This window comes from Bombina bombina, chromosome 7 (genome assembly GCF_027579735.1).
Source record: "Bombina bombina isolate aBomBom1 chromosome 7, aBomBom1.pri, whole genome shotgun sequence".
In the NCBI taxonomy this organism is placed as follows: domain Eukaryota; kingdom Metazoa; phylum Chordata; class Amphibia; order Anura; family Bombinatoridae; genus Bombina; species Bombina bombina.
Window position 1 is genome coordinate 407492466 of NC_069505.1, and position 22164 is coordinate 407514629.

The following is a 22164-nucleotide window of genomic DNA, read 5'->3' on the forward strand; positions in this document are numbered from 1 at the left end:
TCACCCTGATATTTCTCCTACTGTTCCTGGTTCCCTCTGCAGAATGACTGGGGGATGAGGGAAGTGGGGGAGGTATTTAAGCCTTTGGCTGGGGTCTTTGCCTAATCCTGGTGGCCAGGTTCTGTTTTCCCAAAAGTAATAAATGCAGCTGTAAGCTCTCCTTGTATCAAAGGAAATGAAATGATCTGGTAAGTCATAATTTTTGTTTTTCCAAATAAAGATACCAAGAGAACAAAGACAAAATAATAATAGGAGTAAATTAGAAAGTTGCTTAAAATTGCTGCTCTATCTGAATCATGAAAGTTTGATTTTGACTAGACTATGCCTTTAAGAGTAAGTCCTCAATCACTTTGGGCAAGATTACAAGTCGTGCGGCAAATCAGTTGCAAAAAATCTTGGCTCGTTATGGCTTTTTCGCATTTGGGGTTGCACAGCTATTACAATGAGTGTAAGTGTACTTTGTAATGTATTTTTGAAGTGTTTGGTGAAATTTTTATATTGTGCAAAACCATTAACTACAGCTCTTTGAGCGTGGGATGGATTGTTGTGTAAAAGACGAATGTGCACGCGCAATCGCGATTATTTTAAGACTTGTAATACCTGCGCAATGGAAATTGATTGCGAAAAAAAAATGTCACGTGCGAAAAAATCATAATGTGCGATAATCTTGCCCTTAATGTTTTTCACAAATTACATTTACTTTTGTGTACTCCAAGGTTTTATATTCCAGATGAGCATGTGGACTAGTTTTCTGTTGTGGTAAATTGCTTAAAATATATAATAACTATATTTAAGTGTATCTTATTAAAAATGAATGTAGTGAAAATGGTGAAAGTTCCTTTGAACTTTTATTACACTATCAATAAAGTTAGTTTGATGTTTTGCATATGACATAGATCTACCAAAAATTCAGCCAACCATCTTGTCTATTGATTTCACAGAAGTTCAAAAGTTTGTTTGGTCCCCACCTATGTAAATTGGCCTCTTGCATAACTGTTGGCCACGTTTGCTACAATAAACTAATTCAGGCCATTTGGCTTATGACTATATCAGGGCCAACATTTTGTTATTTTATAATTCAAAGAGAAATCTTGAAATACTGGATATTAAAAGAAGACCTTGTGTTGCTTAAGCAGTAAATTATATAAGTGTGGAGGTTGGCATGATATCTGTCGTCCTTACTGAACGTGAGAAGTCCAAGATGCAGCAACTGTAATTTTGTTATCAAGATGTTTAAAAAAAAAAAACTAGCAGGTGTGTTAGACCTTTCATCTTATGTGCTGCAGAAATCTAGGCTGTGACAGCATGTACAGTCTGCTGGCTCATTTAGTCTTAGTATATTCACTCTGCTTTATTTCATTCAGTGTGTTACTGTTTCATTTATCCTTTAATCGTATAAATTCTAGGAGAGCAGGTACCGAGCAGGTTTTATTAAAATAGACAAGTACTGGCCCTAGATGGACTATGACTTAACTACTTGGCTGCCAGAAAGGGCTGCCAATGAACAATGTCCTCCAGCTTCCAAGATTCTTTAATATAGATTTTTACTCAGCAAAACATGGCTCCAATACAGCAAACAGCAACATTTCTGGCTACAACATGCCCTTAAAGGGACACTGAACCCAAATTTTTCTTTCATGATTCAGATAGAGCAGCAATTTTAAAGGGCCATAATACCCAAATGTTTAAACACTTGAAAGTGATGCAGCATAGCTGTAAAAAGCTGACTAGAAAATATCACCTGAACATCTCTATGTAAAAAAGGAAGATATTTTACCTCAAAATTTTCTCAGTAGCCACATCCCATTGTAAAGGACTTCTAAGCAACAAATCAGCATGTCTGTCCCGGGACAGTGGAAGGAGCGAGCTTTCGTGCACACTCATCTTATTTCCCTATTCAGTGTAAGGAAGTTTACAATGAAATCTCATGAGATCACAGTATAAGAGTTCATGACCTCAGCACTGCTGATGCTGATTGGCTGCTGTTCATTTCTTCATTTTTTTATTTTTTTTTTACCTGCAGCTGGGCAGTAACTGAGTATAACTTTTTACATAGAACTTACTCTGCTGAGCTGAGGAAATTGTGAGGTAAATTATCTTACTTTTTTACATAGAGATGCTCAGGTGATATTTTCCTGTCAGCTTTTTACAGGTATACTGCATCAGTTTCAAGTGATTTAGCAAATGAGTATTATGTCCCTTTAAGCAACTATCTAATTTACTCCTATTATAAATTTTTCTTTGTTCTCTTGCTATCTTTATTTGAAAAAAATAAAGGCATTGAAGCTAAGGAGCCAGCCAATGTTTGGTTCATACCCTGGACAGCACTTGTTTATTGGTGGATGAATGTATCCACCAATCAGCAAGAACAACCCAGGTTGTTCATCAAAAATGGGCCAGCATCTAAAATTACATTCTTGCTTTTCAAATAAAGAAACCAAGAGAATGAAGACAATTTGATAATAGGAGTAAATGATAAAGTTGCTTAAAATTGCTGCTCTATCTGAATCACGAAAGAAAAAAATTGGGTTCATTGTCCCTTTACGCATGAGTAAGGGCATGTTGTAGTCTGTTTGCTCCTAATAAGTGCTGTGCGCACGCCTGCATTTGTAAGAACGGCTGCAACTCAGGTATAAGGATTGGCTGTAGAGAGGCTTTACTGCACTGTAGTTTGCATTCTAAAGATTTCACATTTAGGGACTATGGGGGGGGGGCATTGGGCAGGGTTTTATGGTCTTATATAGAGTTTGAGCATTTTTGGCTAGGATTTAGGCAGCCCCATATTTCCCATTAAAGTGATATGAAACCTATCATTTTTCTATTGTGATTCAGATAGAGCATCCAATTTAAAAAAAAAAAAATCTAATTTACTACTATTAACAATTTTTCTTTGTTCTTTCGGTATCCTTTAATGTAAAGCAGGGATGTATGCTTAGGAGCCGGCCCATTTCTGGAGCACTATATGGCAGCATTTTTTGCAAGAGCACTAGGGGACAGCACTATTTCCGGCCGTGTAGTGTTCCAGACACAGACCTAGGTATCTCTGCAACACAGAATAACGCAAATTTGATAATAAAAGTAAATTGGAAACTTTTTAAAAAGATTATGTTCTGTCTGAATCACAAAAGGAAATGTCCCTTTCATTAACTGGGACACAGAAGATATTCATTTTTTAACAAGGGATACTAAGAGAACGAAGCACATTTGAAAATAGAAGTGAATTTAAAAGTGTCTTAAAATGACCTGCCCTATCTGAATCATGCAAGGTTAATTTTAGCTTTCCTATCACTTTAAACCCAACATTTTTCTTTCATTATTCAGACAGAGAATACAATTTATTTATTTTTAAAAAGTTTCCAATTTACGTCTAGATTGGCTTTGTTCTTATGTTTTTCTTTGTTGAAGAGATACCTAGGTAGGTAGCGTACACACGCCTGAAGCACTACATGACAGGAAATAGTGCTGCCATCTAGTGCTCTTGCTAATGTATAATGTAATGGATCAGGTCCACCAGACCTCGCTGAATATGGCGAGCAATACGCTCGCCGTATTCAGCATTGCACCAGCAGCTCACAAGAGCTGCTGGTGCAACGCCGCCCCCTGCAGACTCACGGCCAATAGGCCGCCAGCAGGGGGGTGTCAATCAACCAAATCATACTCGATCGGGTGGTATTGTGGCGATGTCTGTCCGCCTGCTCAGAGCAGGCGGACAGGTTAAGGAGCAGCGGTCTTTGTGACCGCTGCTTCATAACTGCTGTTTCTGGCGAGTCTGAAGACTCGCCAGAAACAGGGGCCATCAGTCTCCATACGGAGCTTGTTAAATAGAGCCCTTTCTGTGTGTCTGTACGCGTGCACTTTACATGATCTATCAATCCTAGTTTATATAGTTTGCTTAAGGGGAGAAGCAGTTAATCATTTTTATAATAGTTTTTAGTAAAAAAATGTTTTAAAAAGTTGTTTAAATTTATTGGTAAAACTAACAAGATGTACAAGATTTTGTCCTGGGACTCTGCTGCTCACTGGGTGACGGGGACAACTCCCACAGAAACATCCTTTTAAAAAATAAATGTTTGACTAACATATCCCTTCTGATGGCTTCAGACATATACCACTAAGAAGGCCTCTCAAAGATTGTTTTTTTTTTTAGCATTTAACATCCTCTCTGAATAATTTGGTGTTTCAACCAGATGCGGTTAATTATTAACAATTGTAAATTATTAAAATTGTACTTAATATTTGTAATTTATATTTATTAGTTAAATATAGACGTTTATTGTATAAAAAGTAAACTTTACAGCAATAAAAAAATCCAACTTATTTACTGCACTTTTTTTCTTTTCAAGTTGAATTTATGCATTGCTGTGCCCTATCCCAAATCTGTCTAGAGAATCACTCACCACAAAACACATCCCCATGTTTTCTTTTGTTTTTTAATACAATAAAAAAATGTTTAATGTTCCTTTATTCATACAGTACTATGGGACTTATTAAATCTAGGGACCCAGTGAGTGAGAAATTGGGGGAGCCAGGTAGCCACTGCACCTAAAATTCTGTTTCTGGCTTCTAACATTTTTAATGAATTTGTGAATGTTCCAGGGTTCTCCCCAGGACCTATTTAATGGGCACACCATCCGGCTGATTTTATTGACCACTAGCTAAAATGTAAGCCAATATTAAAAAGACAATCCACACCAGAATTTTTGTTGTTTTAAAAGATAGATACTCCCTATCATTTTTTTATTATTTTGCATAACCAACACAGTTATAATTATATAGGTTTTACGTTTTACCTCTGTAATTACCTTGTATCTAAGCTTCTGCAGACTGCCCTCTTATTTCAGTTCTTTTGACAGACTTGCATTTTAGCCAATCAGTGCTCACTCCTCTGTAAATTCACGTGCATGAGCTCAATGTTATCTATATGAAACACATGAACTAATGCCCCCTAGTGGTGAAAATTGTCAAAATGCATTGAGATAAGAGGTGGCTTTCAAGGTCTAAGAAATTAGCATATGAACCTCCTAGGTTTATCTTTCAACTAAGAATACTAAGAGAACAAAGCAAAATTGTTGATAAAAGTAAATTGGAAAGTTGTTTAAAGAGACACTGAACCCAAATTTTTTCTTTTGTGATTCAGATAGAGTATGCAATTTTAAGCAACTTTCTAATTTACTCCTATTATCACATTTTCTTCATTCTCTTGGTATCTTTATTTGAAATTGAAGAATGTAGGTTTAGATGCCGGCCCATTTTTGGTGAAGAACCTGGGTTGTTCTTGCTGATTGGTGGATAAATTCATCCACCAATAAAAAAGTGCTGTCCAGCGGTCTGGATGCCTTCTTTTTCAAATAAAGATAGCAAGAGAACGAAGAAAAATTGATAATAGGAGTAAATTACAAAGTTGCTTAAAATAGCATGCTCTATCTGAATCACAAAAGAAAAAATTGGGTTCAGTGTCCCTTTAAAATGACATGCCCTGTTTGAATCATGAAAGTTTTTTTGGACTTAACTGTCCCTTTAGGCTAAAATTGACAATTTTTATTTTTTATTTTGTTTGCACAAATTGTCAAAAAATCAAATTAAATTATGCAATTAATATGTGCTTTAAATAGTCTAAGTAACATTTATAAATAATATTTATAAATTATTTATAATTTATGTGCAGAACTATATACATACTCTATACAACCCTTATCTAGCTCTTAATAATGTGTATCTGGTTCCTCAGAATTCTTAAGACTGATAAAATGTGTTAACCAAAGGGCAGATTTAACAAAGTAAGGCGGACGGGGCGTACATCTTCGCAGTTACCATTGCACATTAGGACTAGTATGCAATGCCGGCCCAGGCTAGCGTGCAGCCAATTGCGCGTGAACAGGGGCCGTCAGTTTCCCCGGTCAGCTAAGTCCGGAGGGATTGACATAAACCATATAACAATGGCAAAGTTGGTAAATCTTTTGCGAACCTGCAGCCAATGGCGCTCCCACCCGCTAAAGGGACACTAAACCCAAATTTGTTCTTTCAGATAGAGCAGCAATGTTAAGCAACTTTCTAATTTACTCCTATTATCATTTTTTCTTCATTCTCTTGCTATCTTTATTTAAAAAAGCAGGATTCTAAGCTAAGTAGCCGGTCCATTTTTGGTTCAGCACTCTGGATAGTGCTTGCTGATTGTTGGTACATTTAGCTGATAGGTACAAGTAGTACAGTAGAATTATTACTACTTACCATGATATGTTTTCCTTGTGTGCCTGCAGCTCTCTTCAAAGCCTTTCTCTTATTTTAACTCTTCAAAAGTGCTGATTAGTGAAGTTCTGCCTTTTCACACTGGGCGCCCCCATCTTGGAATTGAATTGTTCTTGAACCCTGTGCACATTGCCAGATCAGTGACAAGCTGATATCATGCACTTCAGTTTAGTGACTAGTAACCCTGCTACTGCAGTTGTATTCAGCACACTGAGAAACACTGGCAAACATGGATACACTCATATTATAACTATCAGACAACCCAGATAAAAAGTGAAGACTTTATTCACTACTCTTTATATAATGCCATAGTGATCTAATGCATCTTGTGTATTGGCTTAAAGAAAATCTGCCGCCTAAAAATAAACTGTTCTTCAGTATTCAGAATACTAGTAATTGGTTTAACCAGTCACATTTTTTATTTTATTGTCTTATTTTGTTGAGAGCTTTGCTGATGAGGGGTGTTGTACAGTTGGACCATTAGACAGTGGAGCAGTAAATAATGTGTCCCCCCTTCATATAAATTCCTGCTCAGAACCCATCACGGTCTCTGGAACTGTACAAGAAGGCCTCAGAAAATTAATTTATTAACCCCTTGACTGTTCAAGAAGTCAGCAGTACTTAGCACAGCAAAGAAGAACTGAGAATTTTACATTATTATTATTATCGGTTATTTGTAGAGCGCCAACAGATTCCGCAGCGCTATATAAAGAAATATGCAAAGATTTGACAATATGCATTTCTCTTGTTAAGTGTATCCAGTCCACGGATCATCCATTACTTATGGGATATTCTCCTTCCCAACAGGAAGTTGCAAGAGGATCACCCACAGCAGAGCTGCTATATAGCTCCTCCCCTAACTGTCATATCCAGTCATTCTCTTGCAAGCCTCAACCAAGATGGAGGTTGTAAGAGGAGTGTGGTGTTTTATACTTAGTTTATTCTTCAATCAAAAGTTTGTTATTTTTAAATGGTGCCGAAGTGTACTGTTTATCTCAGGCAGTATTTAGAAGAAGAATCTGCCTGCGTTTTCTATGATCTTAGCAGAAGTAACTAAGATCCATGGCTGTTCTCACATATTCTGAGGAGTGAGGTAACTTCAGAGAGGGAATGGCGTGCAGGTTTTCCTGCAATAAGGTATGTGCAGTTAATATTTTTCTAGGGATGGAATTTGCTAGAAAATGCTGCTGATACCGAACTAATGTAAGTAAAGCCTTAAATGCAGTGATAGCTACTGGTATCAGGCTTATTAATAGAGATGCATACTCTTATAAAAATGTAATATAAAACGTTTGCTGGCATGTTTAATCATTTTTATATGTATTTGGTGATAAAACTTATTGGGGCCTAGTTTTTTTCCACATGGCTGGCTTGAATTTTGCTTAGTAACAGTTTCCTTAGGCTTTCCACTGTTGTAATATGAGTGGGAGGGGCCTTTTTTAGTGCTTTTCTGTGCAGCTAAAAATACTGACGGAGACATTCAGTTTCCCTCTGCATGATCCAGGACATCTCTGGAGGGCTCAAAAGGCTTCAAAGTCGTTTTGAGGGAGGTAAAAAGCCACAGTAGAGCTGTGGCAGTTGTTGTGACTGTTTGAAAAAAAAAAACAAAAAAAAAAAGTTTTTGTCTTTTATTATTCCATTTTGGGTATTAAGGGGTTAATCATCCATTTGCAAGTGGGTGCAATGCTCTGCTAACTTGTTACATACACTGTAAAAATTTTGTTAGTGTAACTGCTTTTTTTCACTGTTATTTCAAATTTTGACAAAATTTGTGTTTCTTAAAGGCGCAGTAATGTTTTTTATATTGCTTGTAAACTTGTTTAAAGTGTTTTCCAAGCTTGCTAGTCTCATTGCTAGTCTGTTTAAACATGTCTGACACAGAGGAAACTACTTGTTCATTATGTTTGAAAGCCATGGTGGAGCCCCATAGGAGAATGTGTACTAAATGTATTGATTTCACCTTAAATAGTAAAGATCAGTCTTTAACTATAAAAGAAATATCACCAGAAGATTCTGACGAGGGGGAAGTTATGCCGACTAACTCTCCCCACGTGTCAGACCCTTCGCCTCCCGCTCAGGGGATGCACGCTAATATGGCGCCAATTACATCAGGGACGCCCATAGCGATTACCTTGCAGGACATGGCTGCAATCATGAATAATACCCTGTCAGAGGTATTATCCAGGTTGCCTGAATTAAGAGGCAAGCGCGATTGCTCTGGGGTTAGGAGAAATACAGAGCGCGCCGATGCTGTAAGGGCCATGTCTGATACTGCGTCACAATATGCAGATCATGAGGACGGAGAGCTTCAGTCTGTGGGTGACATCTCTGATTCGGGGAAACCTGATTCAGAGATTTCTAATTTTAAATTTAAGCTTGAGAACCTCCGTGTGTTGCTTGGGGAGGTATTAGCTGCTCTGAATGACTGTAACACAGTTGCAGTACCAGAGAAATTGTGTAGGCTGGATAAATACTATGCGGTACCGGTGTGTACTGATGTTTTTCCTATACCTAAAAGGCTTACAGAAATTATTAGCAAGGAGTGGGATAGACCGGGTGTGCCTTTTTCCCCACCTCCTATATTTAGAAAAATGTTTCCAATAGACGCCACTACACGGGACTTATGGCAGACGGTCCCTAAGGTGGAGGGAGCAGTTTCTACTTTAGCAAAGCGTACTACTATCCCGGTTGAGGACAGTTGTGCTTTTTCAGATCCAATGGATAAAAAATTGGAGGGTTACCTTAAGAAAATGTTTATTCAACAAGGTTTTATTTTACAGCCCCTTGCATGCATTGCGCCTGTCACGGCCGCGGCGGCATTCTGGTTTGAGGCCCTGGAAGAGGCCATCCATACAGCTCCATTGACTGAAATTATTGACAAGCTTAGAACACTTAAGCTAGCTAACTCATTTGTTTCTGATGCCATTGTTCATTTGACTAAACTAACGGCTAAGAATTCCGGATTCGCCATCCAAGCGCGTAGGGCGCTATGGCTTAAATCCTGGTCAGCTGACGTGACTTCGAAGTCTAAATTACTCAACATTCCTTTCAATGGGCAGACCTTATTCGGGCCTGGTTTGAAGGAAATTATTGCTGACATTACTGGAGGTAAGGGTCACACCCTTCCTCAGGACAGGGCCAAAGCAAAGGCCAAACAGTCTAATTTTCGTGCCTTTTGAAATTTCAAGGCAGGTGCAGCATCAACTTCCTCCGCTTCAAAACAAGAGGGAACTTTTGCTCAATCTAAGCAGGCCTGGAAACCTAACCAGTCCTGGAACAAAGGCAAGCAGGCCAGAAAGCCTGCTGCTGCCTCTAAGACAGCATGAAGGAACGGCCCCCTATCCGGCGACGGATCTAGTAGGGGGAAGACTTTCTCTCTTCGCCCAGGCGTGGGCAAGAGATGTTCGGGATCCCTGGGCGTTGGAGATCATATCTCAGGGATATCTTCTGGACTTCAAAGCTTCTCCTCCACAAGGGAGATTTCATCTTTCAAGGCTATCTGCAAATCAGATAAAGAAAGAGGCATTCCTACGCTGTGTGCAAGACCTCCTAGTTATGGGAGTGATCCATCCAGTTCCGCGGACGGAACAAGGACAGGGTTTTTATTCAAATCTGTTTGTGGTTCCCAAAAAAGAGGGAACCTTCAGACCAATTTTGGATCTAAAGATCTTAAACAAATTCCTCAGAGTTCCATCTTTCAAAATGGAAACTATTCGGACCATCCTACCCATGATCCAAGAAGGTCAGTACATGACCACAGTGGACTTAAAGGATGCCTACCTTCACATACCGATTCACAAAGATCATCATTGGTTTCTAAGGTTTGCCTTTCTAGACAGGCATTACCAATTTGTAGCTCTTCCCTTTGGGTTGGCTACAGCCCCGATAATCTTTACAAAGGTTCTGGGCTCACTTCTGGCGGTTCTAAGACCGCGAGGCATAGCGGTGGCTCCGTATCTAGACGACATCCTGATACAGGCGTCAAGCTTTCAAGTTGCCAAGTCTCATACAGAGATAGTTCTGGCATTTCTGAGGTCGCACGGGTGGAAAGTGAACGAGGAAAAGAGTTCTCGATTGCCACTCACAAGAGTCTCCTTCTTAGGGACTCTTATAGATTCTGTAGAAATGAAAATTTACCTGACGGAGTCCAGGTTATCAAAACTTCTAAATGCTTGCCGTGTTCTTCACTCCATTACGCGCCCTTCGGTAGCTCAGTGTATGGAGGTAATCGGCTTAATGGTAGCGGCAATGGACATAGTGCCATTTGCGCGCCTTCATCTCAGACCGCTGCAATTATGCATGCTGAGTCAGTGGAATGGGGATTACACAGATTTGTCCCCTCTGCTAAATCTGGATCAAGAGACCAGAGATTCTCTTCTCTGGTGGTTGTCTTGGGTACACCTGTCCAAGGGGGATGACCTTTCGCAGGCCAGATTGGACAATTGTAACAACAGATGCCAGCCTTCTAGGTTGGGGTGCAGTCTGGAATTCCCTGAAGGCACAGGGATCGTGGACTCAGGAGGAGAAACTCCTTCCAATAAATATTCTGGAGTTAAGAGCGATATTCAATGCTCTTCTGGCTTGGCCTCAGTTAGCAACACTGAGGTTCATCAGATTTCAGTCGGACAACATAACGACTGTGGCTTACATCAACCATCAAGGGGGAACCAGGAGTTCCCTAGCGAGGTTAGAAGTCTCAAAAATAATTCGCTGGGCAGAGTACCACTCTTGCCACCTGTCAGCAATCCATATCCCAGGCGTGGAGAACTGGGAGGCGGATTTTCTAAGTCGTCAGACTTTCCATCCGGGGGAGTGGGAACTCCATCCGGAGGTGGTTGCTCAGTTGATTCATCGTTGTGGCAAACCAGAGTTGGATCTCATGGCGTCTCGCCAGAACGCCAAGCTTCCTTGTTACGGATCCAGGTCCAGGGACCCAGAAGCGACGCTGATAGATGCTCTAGCAGCGCCTTGGTTCTTCAACCTGGCTTATGTGTTTCCACCGTTTCCTCTGATCCCTCGACTGATTGCCAAAATCAAACAGGAGAGAGCATCAGTGATTCTGATAGCGCCTGCGTGGCCACGCAGGACTTGGTATGCAGACCTAGTGGACATGTCATCCTTTACACCATGGACTCTGCCTCTAAGACAGGACCTTCTGATACAAGGTCCTTTCAATCATCCAAATCTAATTTCTCTGAGACTGACTGCATGGAGATTGAACGCTTGATTCTATCAAAGCGTGGCTTCTCCGAGTCAGTCATTGATACTTTAATACAGGCACGAAAGCCTGTTACCAGGAAAATCTACCACAAGACATGGAGTAAATATCTTTATTGGTGTGAATCCAAGAATTACTCATGGAGTAAGGTTAGGATTCCTAGAATATTGTCTTTTCTCCAAGAGGGCTTGGACAAAGGATTATCAGCTAGTTCCTTAAAGGGACAGATTTCTGCTCTGTCTATTCTTTTGCACAAGCGTCTGGCAGAGGTTCCAGACGTCCAGGCATTTTGCCAGGCTTTGGTTAGAATTAAGCCTGTGTTTAAACCTGTTGCTCCCCCGTGGAGCTTAAACTTGGTTCTTAAAGTTCTTCAAGGAGTTCAGTTTGAACCTCTTCATTCCATTGACATTAAACTTTTATCTTGGAAAGTTCTGTTTTTGGTGGCTATTTCCTCGGCTCGGAGAGTCTCTGAGCTATCTGCCTTACAATGTGATTCTCATTATCTGATTTTTCATGCAGATAAGGTAGTCCTGCGTACCAAACCTGGGTTTTTACCTAAGGTGGTTTCTAACAAGAATATCAATCAAGAGATTGTTGTTCCATCATTGTGTCCTAATCCTTCTTCAAAGAAGGAATGTCTTTTACATAATCTGGACGTAGTCCGTGCCTTGAAGTTTTACTTACAAGCTACTAAAGATTTTCGTCAAACATCTACCCTGTTTGTCGTTTACTCTGGACAGAGGAGAGGTCAAAAAGCTTCGGCAACCTCTCTTTCCTTTTGGCTTCGGAGCATAATACGCCTAGCCTATGAGACTGCTGGACAGCAGCCCCCTGAAAGGATTACAGCTCATTCCACTAGAGCTGTGGCTTCCACCTGGGCCTTTAAAAATGAGGCCTCTGTTGAACAGATTTGCAAGACCGCGACTTGGTCTTCGCTTCACACTTTTTCCAAATTTTACAAATTTGATACTTTTGCTTCTTCGGAGGCTGTTTTTGGGAGAAAGGTTCTTCAGGCAGTGGTTCCTTACGCTTAATCCTGCCTTGTCCCTCCCATCATCTGTGTACTTTAGCTTTGGTATTGGTATCCCATAAGTAATGGATGATCCGTGGACTGGATACACTTAACAAGAGAAAACATAATTTATGCTTACTTGATGAATGTATTTCTCTTGTAGTGTATCCAGTCCACGGCCCGCCCTGTCCTTTTAAGGCAGGTCTAAATTTTAATTAAACTACAGTCACCACTGCACCCTATGGTTTCTCCTTTCTCTGTTTGTTTTCGGTCGAATGACTGGATATGACACTTAGGGGAGGAGCTATATAGCAGCTCTGCTGTGGGTGATCCTCTTGCAACTTCCTGTTGGGAAGGAGAATATCCCATAAGTAATGGATGATCCGTGGACTGGATACACTACAAGAGAAATAAATTTATCAGGTAAGCATAAATTATGTTTTTTTATTAGTGCTATGTGAAAAGACGCTCCTGAATACTGAAATAGCAGAGTATAAAATACATCAATGCGGCTGTCACTTGTCCTTTAAAGTGATATAGAAATAGAATTTAAAATGCACAGCATCTGTTTTTTGTACATGACATTTGAAGGGCCAAATGTGTATAATACAGCTGCTATTGTACAAGGTACAAAACAAGAATGTGTATTGCATCCCATGTCACATATATTGTAAAACCAAAGGCTTTCGGATCTTAATATACAGCACATATACAGTAATATACACATCTTTTGCATACAATGCATTGTTTCTTCAAGGTACATATGTAAAAAGTATATCTGTGATTATCATAGAGCACTGTCCTTAATACATGTTTGTAATTTTGCTTCAATAATCTTTTAAATTTATCTTGAATTTCTTCCCACTTCTGGCTGCCTTGTTAAAGAGACACAAATTAATTATGTATAGTAACCCTGTATCTGCCAGAGAGGTAAAGGTACTTCAGCAAATAATTTCCAACAAGCCCTCGGCTAGATTACGAGTTTGGCGTTTGAGGCTGTGCGGTGCTAACGAGCAGTTTATGCTCACCGCTCACTTACAGACAGCGTTGGTATTACAACCCAGACAAGAAGTGAGCGTTTAGCAAAATTTTGCTCCTTACCGCACTCCAATACCAGCGCTGCTTACGTTAGCGGTGAGCTGGTGTAACATGCTCGTGCACGATTTCCAATGGGAAAAGCAGGCTGAAAAAAAGTCTAACATCTGCCAAAAAGCAGCGTAAAGCTCGTTAACACAGCCCCATTGATTCCTATGGGGAAATATATTTTATGTTTACACCTAACACCCTAACATGAACCCCAAGTCTAAACACCCCTAATCTTACACTTATTAAACCCTAATCTGCCGCAACCTATATTATATTATTAACCCCTAATCTGCCGCTCCGAACACCGCCGCCACCTATATTATACTTATGAACCCCTAATCTGCTGCCCCCAACATTGCCGACACCTACATTATATTTATTAACCCCTAATTTGTCGCCGCCGCCACCTACATTTATTAACCCCTAATCTGCTGCCCCAACGTCGTCGCCACCACTATAATAAACATATTAACCCCTAAACCGCTGCACTCCCGCCTCGCAAACATTAGTTAAATATTATTAACCCCTAATCTGCCGGCCCTATTATCGACGCCACCTACCTACATTTATTAACCCCTAATCTGCCGCCCCCAACGTCGCCGCCACTATATTAAAGTTAACCCCTAAACCTAATTCTAACCATAAACCTAACACACCCTAACTTAAATATAATTAAAAGAAATCTAAATAAAATTACTATAATTAACTAAATTATTCCTATTTAAAACTAAATACGTACCTGTAAAATAAACCCTAAGCTAGCTACAATATAACTAATAGTTACATTGTAGCTAGCTTAGGGTTTATTTTTATTTTACAGGCAAGTTTGTATTTATTTTAACTAGGTAGAATAGTTACTAAATAGTTATTAACTATTTAATAACTACCTAGCTAAAATAAATACAAATTGACCTGTAAAATAAAACCTAACCTAAGTTACAATTACACCTAACACTACACTATAATTAAATACAATTAAATACAATTAAATAAAATTATCTAAAGTACAAAAAAAACAAAAACTAAATTACAGAAAATAATAAACAAATTACAAGATTTTTAAACTAATTACACCTAATCTAATCCCACTAACAAAATAAAAAAGCCCCCCCCCCCCAAATAAAAAAAGCCCTACCCTACACTAAATTACAAATAGCCTTTAAAAGGGCCTTTTGCGGGGCATTGCCCCAAAGTAATCAGCACTCTTTTCTGTAAAAAAAAATTACAAATCCCCCCCAACATTAAAACCCACCACCCACACAACCAACCCTACTCTATAACCCACCCAATACCCCCTTATAAAAAACCTAACAGTAACCCCTTGAAGATCACCTTACCGGGAGAAGTCTTCACCCAACCGGGCCGAAGTCCTCAACGAAGCCGGGAGAAGTCTTCATCCAAGCCGGGCGAAGTGGTCCTCCAGACGGGCAGAAGTCTTCATCCAAACGGCATCTTCTATCTTCATCCATCCGGCGCGGACCGGGTCCATCTTCAAGACATCCGACGCGGATCCAATCAGCCAATAGGATTGAGCTCGCATTCTATTGGCTGATTGGATCAGACAATAGGATTGAACTTTAATCCTATTGGCTGATTGCATTAGCTAATAGGATTTTTTCTACCTTAATTCCGATTGGCTGATAGAATTCTATCAGCCAATCGGAATTGAAGGGACGCCATCTTGGATGACGTCACTTAAAGGTACCTTCATTCTGTGTTAGCCGTCGATTGAAGAGGATGCTCCGCGTCGGATGCCTTGAAGATGGACCCGCTCCGCGCCGGATGGATGAAGATAGAAGATGTCGTCTGGATGAAAACTTCTGCCCAGCTGGAGGACCACTTTGCCCCCGGCTTGGATGAAGACTTCTCCCAGTTTCGTTGAGGACTTCGGCCCGGTTGGGTGAAGACTTCTTCCAGTAAGGTGATCTTCAAGGGGTTAGTGTTTTTTTAAGGGGGTATTGGGTGGGTTTTAGAGTAGGGTTGGTTGTGTGGGTGGTTGGTTTTAATGTTGGGGGGGGATTTGTAATTTTTTTTACAGGTAAGAGAGCTGATTACTTTGGGGCAATGCCCCGCAAAAGGCCCTTTTAAGGGCTATTTGTAATTTAGTGTAGGCTTTTTTTTATTTTGGTTTTATTTTTAATTAGTTTAAAAATCTTTTAATTTGTTTATTATTTTCTGTAATTTAGTGTTTGTTTGTTTTTGTACTTTAGATATTTTAATTGTATTTAATTTAGGGAATTAATTTAATTATAGTGTAGTGTTAGGTGTTATTCTAACTTAGGTTAGGTTTTATTTTACAGGTAACTTTGTATTTATTTTAGCTAGGTAGTTATTAAATAGTTAATAAGCATTTAATAACTATTCTACCTAGTTAAAATAAATACAAACTTGCCTGTAAAATAAAAATAAACCCTAAGATAGCTACAATGTAACTATTAGTTATATTGTAGCTATCTTAAGGTTTATTTTATAGGTAAGTATTTAGTTTTAAATAGGAATAATTTAGTTAATGATAGTTATTTTTATTTAGATTTATTTAAATTATATTTAAGTTAGGGGGTGTTAGGGTTAGACTTAGCTTTAGGTGTTAATAACTTTAATATAGTGGCGGCGACGTTGGGGGCGGCAGATTAGAGGTTAATAAAATGTATCTAGTGTTTGCGAGGTGGGAGTGCGGCGGTTTAGGGGTTAATATATTTATTATAGTGGCGGCCATGTCCGGTTCGGCAGATTAGGGGTTAAAAATGTTATTATAGTGTTTGCAATGTGGGAGGGCCTCGGTTTAGGGGTTAATATGTAGTTTATGGGTGTTAGTGTACTTTTTAGCACTTTAGTTAAGAGTTTTATGCTACGGCGTTGTACCATAAAACTCTTAACTACTGACTTTAAAATGCGGTACCAGTCTTGACAGGAGAGGGTCTACCACTCACTTTTTGTCAGACTCATAATACCGGCGCTATGCAAGTCTCATTGAAAAAATAGGATACGCAATTTACGTAAGTGGATTTGCGGTATTTCCAAGTCTGGCCAAAAAAGTGAGCGGTACACCTGTACCTGCAAGACTCGTAATACCAGCGGGCGTTAAAAAGCAGCGTTAGGACCGGCCATTGTCTGATTTGTAGATAATTTATTTGCAAATTATGGTGGAAAATAAGCATTTGGTCACCTACAAACAAGCAAGATTTCTGGCTCTCACAGACCTGTATCTTCTTCTTTAAGAGGCGCCTCTGTCCTCCACTCATTACCTGTATTAATGGCACCTGTTTGAACTTGTTATCAGTATAAAAGACAGATGTCCACAACCTCAAACAGTCACACTCCAAACTCCACTATGGTGAAGACCAAAAAGCTGTCGAAGGATACCAGAAACAAAATTGTAGACCTGCACAAGGCTGGGAAGACTGAATCTGCAATAGGCAAGCAGCTTGGTTTGAAGAAATCAACTGTGGGAGCAATAATTAGAAAATGAAAGACATACAAGACCACTGATAATCTCCCTCGATCTGGGGCTCCACGCAAGATCTCACCCCGTGGGGTCAAAATGATCACAAGAACTGTGAGCAAACATCCCAGAACCACACGGGGGGACCTAGTGAATGACCTGCAAAGAGCTGGACCAACGTAACAAAGGCTACCATCAGTAACACACTACGCTGCCAGGGACTGCTTAAGCCAGTACATTTCCGGGCCCGTCTGAAGTATGCTACAGAGCATTTGGATGATCCAGAAGCAGATTGGGAGAATGTCATATGGTCAGATGAAACCAAAGTAGAACTGTTTGGTAGAAACACAACTTGTCGTGTTTGGAGGAGAGAGAACACCATACCTACTGTAAAGCATGGGGGTGGCAACATCATGCTATAGGGCTGTTTCTCTGCAAAGGGAACAGGACGACTGATCCGTGTACATGAAAGAATGAATGGGGCCTTGTATCGTGAGATTTTGAGTGCAAACCTCCTTCCATCAGCAAGGGCATTGAAGATGAAATGTGGCTGGGTCTTTCAGCATGACAATGATCCCAAACACACCACCCGGGCAACGAAGGAGTGGCTTCGTAAGAAGCATTTCAAGGTCCTGGAGTGGCCTAACCAGTCTCCAGATCTCAACCCCATAGAAAACCTTTGGAGGGAGTTGAAAGTCCGTGTTGCCCAGCGACAGCCCCAAAACATCACTGCTCTAGAGGAGATCTGCATGCAGGAATGGGCCAACATACCAGCAACAGTGTGTGACAACCTTGTGAAGACTTACAAAAAATGTTTGACCTCTGTCATTGCCAACAAAGGATATATAACGAAGTATTGAGATGAACTTTTGATATTCATCAAATACTTATTTTCCACCATAATTTGCATATAAATTCTTTCCAAATCAGACAATGTGATTGTCTGGATTTGTTTCCTTATTTTGTCTCTCATAGTTGAGGTATACTTATGATGAAAATTACAGGCCACTCTCATTTTCTTAAGTGGGAGAACTTGCACAATTGGTGGCTGACTAAATACTTTTTTTCCCCACTGTAAGTATTTTAACAAAACGAGAGAAATATAATGTTTGATGAATGAAAATGCCCCTGTTTTTCAAAGAATTTTTAAAAACCGGGCACTGATTCATCAAACTTGACATTCACTTTAATTTCAGCCATGTCTCTTTCTATCTTTTCTTAAAGTCACATGCAACCAAGACTGCTTAATTTGACATTAAATACTGCTGGTCCAGATGGGGCGTGAACGGTGGACCAATTGGCACCGACATTTGTGCAGCTGGGACATACGAGTGCCATTGCTGATTGGCTTACTGGCCATTTTCCTTCAGGACCAGTAGTTCTCTGCGGCTTCCGAGCCATCCTTTAACTATGTGTTAAACACATAGGCCTTGTTTCCATTCATTTTTTTAACTGTAGAAAATTAGTGGTAAGGTAAACATCGCCATAGACTTTAATGAAGATACTTGTTTTTTACCTCTAGTTTACCATGGAAACTGTAGTATTAGCAGTGCTGCAAGTCTATGGCCTGATTAGATTCTCTAGCAAATTAGCAGACTTATTTATTTTTCACTAGAATGACCCTTTACCATCTCTTGTTTAATAGTATTGGATTGTAGTTCTTCATGTCTGTTACCACTAGGCAGGATAAATGTCAGATCTGGCTGCAGACTATGCTATAAATACACGCATTTTTTGACAATGGACACACATAAGAAAATTTGGAAATCCAAACCTGGTATAACAAAAGATTAGCAGAATAAATGTACTTCCTATGTTCTGTGTTAAAACTCCCTTAATGTTTTGTTTCCTTTCTTTTTCTTTAAGGAAAAGTATAGTGATGCTGTTGGAATTCCAGTAGGATTGTCAGCTGAGTACATAGTCCTGAAGAACCCAAAGCTACCAGGGTAAGCAATGGTTATGTTGTTAGGTTAACTCTGTTGTCATTGCTGGATATCTATGTATTTAGTTCTGTTTAGTTCTGCATAGCATCAGGCTTAGTGGGAAGGTTAATTAGGAGTCAGTGGTGTGTGTCATCTACCATATACAATATACAATGCAGGTATTTTACAAAAGGAATGATTAAGTGTGGCCAGTGCACATAAACACATTATGCTTAGAGAAAGGTGTGATGTTAACATTGGATTGCAATACAAGGCACCATCTTTGGGGCTTCTTAAATGAAAGCAGAAGTTACTGTTATTATTGAAAAAAGAGACTTATTAAAGGGAAGCAGGAGTTATTAGGTGGGATTCTTTATGTATAAATGTTATGTGTTGACCTGGTCAGATCTCATACTCCCTTCTTTGTCTTTGGTTTGGTTCTTTCTCTGTGACTCCATACTTCACATAGCAGGTCAGCCCATAATTATTCCCATAGCTGGACCTACTGCAATTGTTCTTCAGTTTCATTCCGACTAAGTGAATTACAAAATAATTTTAAGGATGTGTGTTTGCTCCTGCAATATTAATGTGCATTTACGTTGTCCTGATCTGGAGTCGCCAGCTCATCTAGAAATAGATCCAGTAGTTACTGCACCATCTGCTCCTCAGAGAAGAGAACATTTTAAAAGTACTTCTAGGGTTGACTTTAAAGGGACAGTTTACTCCAGAATTTGTATTGTTTAAAAAGATAAATAATCCCTTTATTACCCATTCCCCAGTTTGCATAACCAACACTGTTATATTAATATACTTTTTACCTCTGTGATTACCTTGTATCAAATCCTCTGCTGACTGCTCGCGATTCTCTCTCCCAAACTGGACAAACTTCTTCACAGCTGTTATAATCTGTGCAAGATATTACAGAAAACTACAAGCCCCGGTATTGCAGGCAAAGATCACGGCATTGAGCAAACTGGCCATTATGACACGGAGCACCAGGATGCCTGGCTCACCTTGTATATCGCAGCTTATAGAAGTACACGTGAAAAAGGAAATTTATGCTTACCTGATAAATGTATTTCTTTTACGATATGACGAGTCCACGGATTTCATCCTTACATGTGGGATTTAACCTCCTGCTAGCAGGAAGTGGCAAAGAGCACCACAGCAGAGCTGTATATATAGCTCCTCCCTTCTCCTCCCCTTCCAGTCATTCGACAGAAGTTAGGAAGAGAAAGGAAAAGCCTGCAGAGGTGACTGACGTTTAATAAAAAAAATACATACCTGTCTTAAAAATGACAGGGTGGGCCGTGGACTCGTCATATCGTAAAAGAAATAAATTTATCAGGTAAGCATACATTTCCTTTTCTTTTACAAGATATGACAAGTCCACAGATTTCATCCTTACTTGTGGGATACAATACCAAAGCTACAGGACACGGATGAAAGGGAGGGACAAGACAGGAACCTAAACAGAAGGCACCACTGCTTGAAGAACCTTTCTCCCAAAAACAGCCTCAGATGAAGCAAAAGTATCATATTTGGAAAATTTGGAAAAAGTCTGAAGAGACGACCAAGTTGCAGCCTTGCAAATCTGTTCAACAGAAGCATCGTTTTTAAATGCCCATGAGGAAGCCACAGCCCTAGTAGAATGAGCCGTAATTCTTTCAGGAGGCTGCTGTCCAGCAGTCTCTTATGCAAAACGGATGATACTCTTCAGCCAAAAAGAAAGAGAGGTAGCCGTAGCATTCTGACCCCTACGCTTTCCAGTAAAAACAACAAATAATGAAGATGATTGACGAAAATCCTTAGTCACCTGCAAGTAAAACTTCAGGGCACGGACCACGTCCAAGTTATGCAACAGACGCTCCTTCTTAGAAGAAGGATTAGGACATAATGAAGGAACAACAATTTCCTGATTAATATTCTTATTTGAAACTTCCTTAGGAAGGAACCCAGGTTTGGTACGTAAAGCCACCTTATCAGAATGGAAGATAAGATAAGGCGAGTCACATTGTAACACTGAAAGCTCAGAAACTCTACGAGCAGAAGAAATAGCAACCAAAAACAAAATTTTCCAAGATAACAACTTAAAATCTATGGAATGCATGGGTTCAAACGGAACCCCTTGAAGAACATTAAGAACTAAATTCAAACTCCAGGGTGGAGCAATTGGTCTAAACACAGGCTTGATTCTGGTCAAAGCCTGACAAAAAGACTGAACGTTTGGAACATCTGTCAAACGTTTGTGAAGTAAAATTGACAAAGCAGAGATTTGTCCCTTTAAGGAACTTGCTGATAACCCTTTCTCCAATCCTTCTTGGAGAAAAGACAGAATCCTGGGAATCCTAACTCTACTCCATGAGTAGTTCTTGGATTCACACCAATAAAGATATTTACGCCATATCTTATGGTAAATTTTTCTAGTAACAGGCTTACGTGGCTGAATCAAAGTATCAATGACCGAATCAGAGAACCCCCACTTAGATCAAGTGTTCAATCTCCAAGCAGTCAGCTGCAGAGAAATAAGATTTGGGTGTTGGAAGGAACCCTGAATGAGAAGGTCCTGCCTCAATGGAAGTTTCCACGGTGGCAGAGAGGACATGTCCACTAGATCGGCATACCAAGTCCTGCGAGGCCACGCAGGCGCAATTAGAATTACTGAAGCCCTCTCCTGTTTGATCCGAGCAATCACCCAGGGAAGGAGAGCAAACGGTGGAAACACATAAGCTAGGTTGAACGACCAAGGCACTGCCAAGGCATCTATCAGACGCCATCAAATCCAACTCCGGTCTGCCCCATCTGAGAATCAGAGTGGCAAAGACCACCGGATGGGGTTCCGACTCCCCTGGATAAAATGTCTGTCAGCTTAAAAAGTCCGCTTCCCAGTTGTCCACTCCTGGGATGTAGATTACTTACAGATTACAAATTGTGAGCCTCCGCCCATCAAATTATCTTGGATACTTCTGTCATCGCTAAGGAACTCCTTGTTCCTCCCTGATGATTGATGTAAGCCACAGTCGTGATGTTGTCTGATTGGAAACTGATAAATTTGGCCGAAGCCAACTGAGGCCATGCCTGAAGCGCATTGAATATTGCTCTTAATTCCAAAATATTGATTGGAAGTAGAGACTCCACCTGAGTCCACACACCCTGAGCCTTTAGGGAATTCCAGACTGCACCCCAGCCTAGTAGACTGGCATCCGTTGTAACTATCACCCAAGAGGGTCTGCGGAAA

General features: G+C 40.0%; 1 protein-coding gene across 1 annotated transcript in view; it reads left to right on the top strand.

Moving 5' to 3' along the window:
* Positions 1 to 321: 321 nt before the first annotated feature.
* The window catches only part of LOC128636403 (centromere protein P-like), a 58456-nt gene continuing 36613 nt past the window's right edge, over positions 322 to 22164 (top strand). The window contains exons 1-2 of the mRNA XM_053689422.1: positions 322 to 333; positions 18871 to 18950. Coding sequence (XP_053545397.1) covers positions 322 to 333; positions 18871 to 18950 — 92 coding nt within the window. The remainder of the gene's footprint in view (positions 334 to 18870; positions 18951 to 22164) is intronic.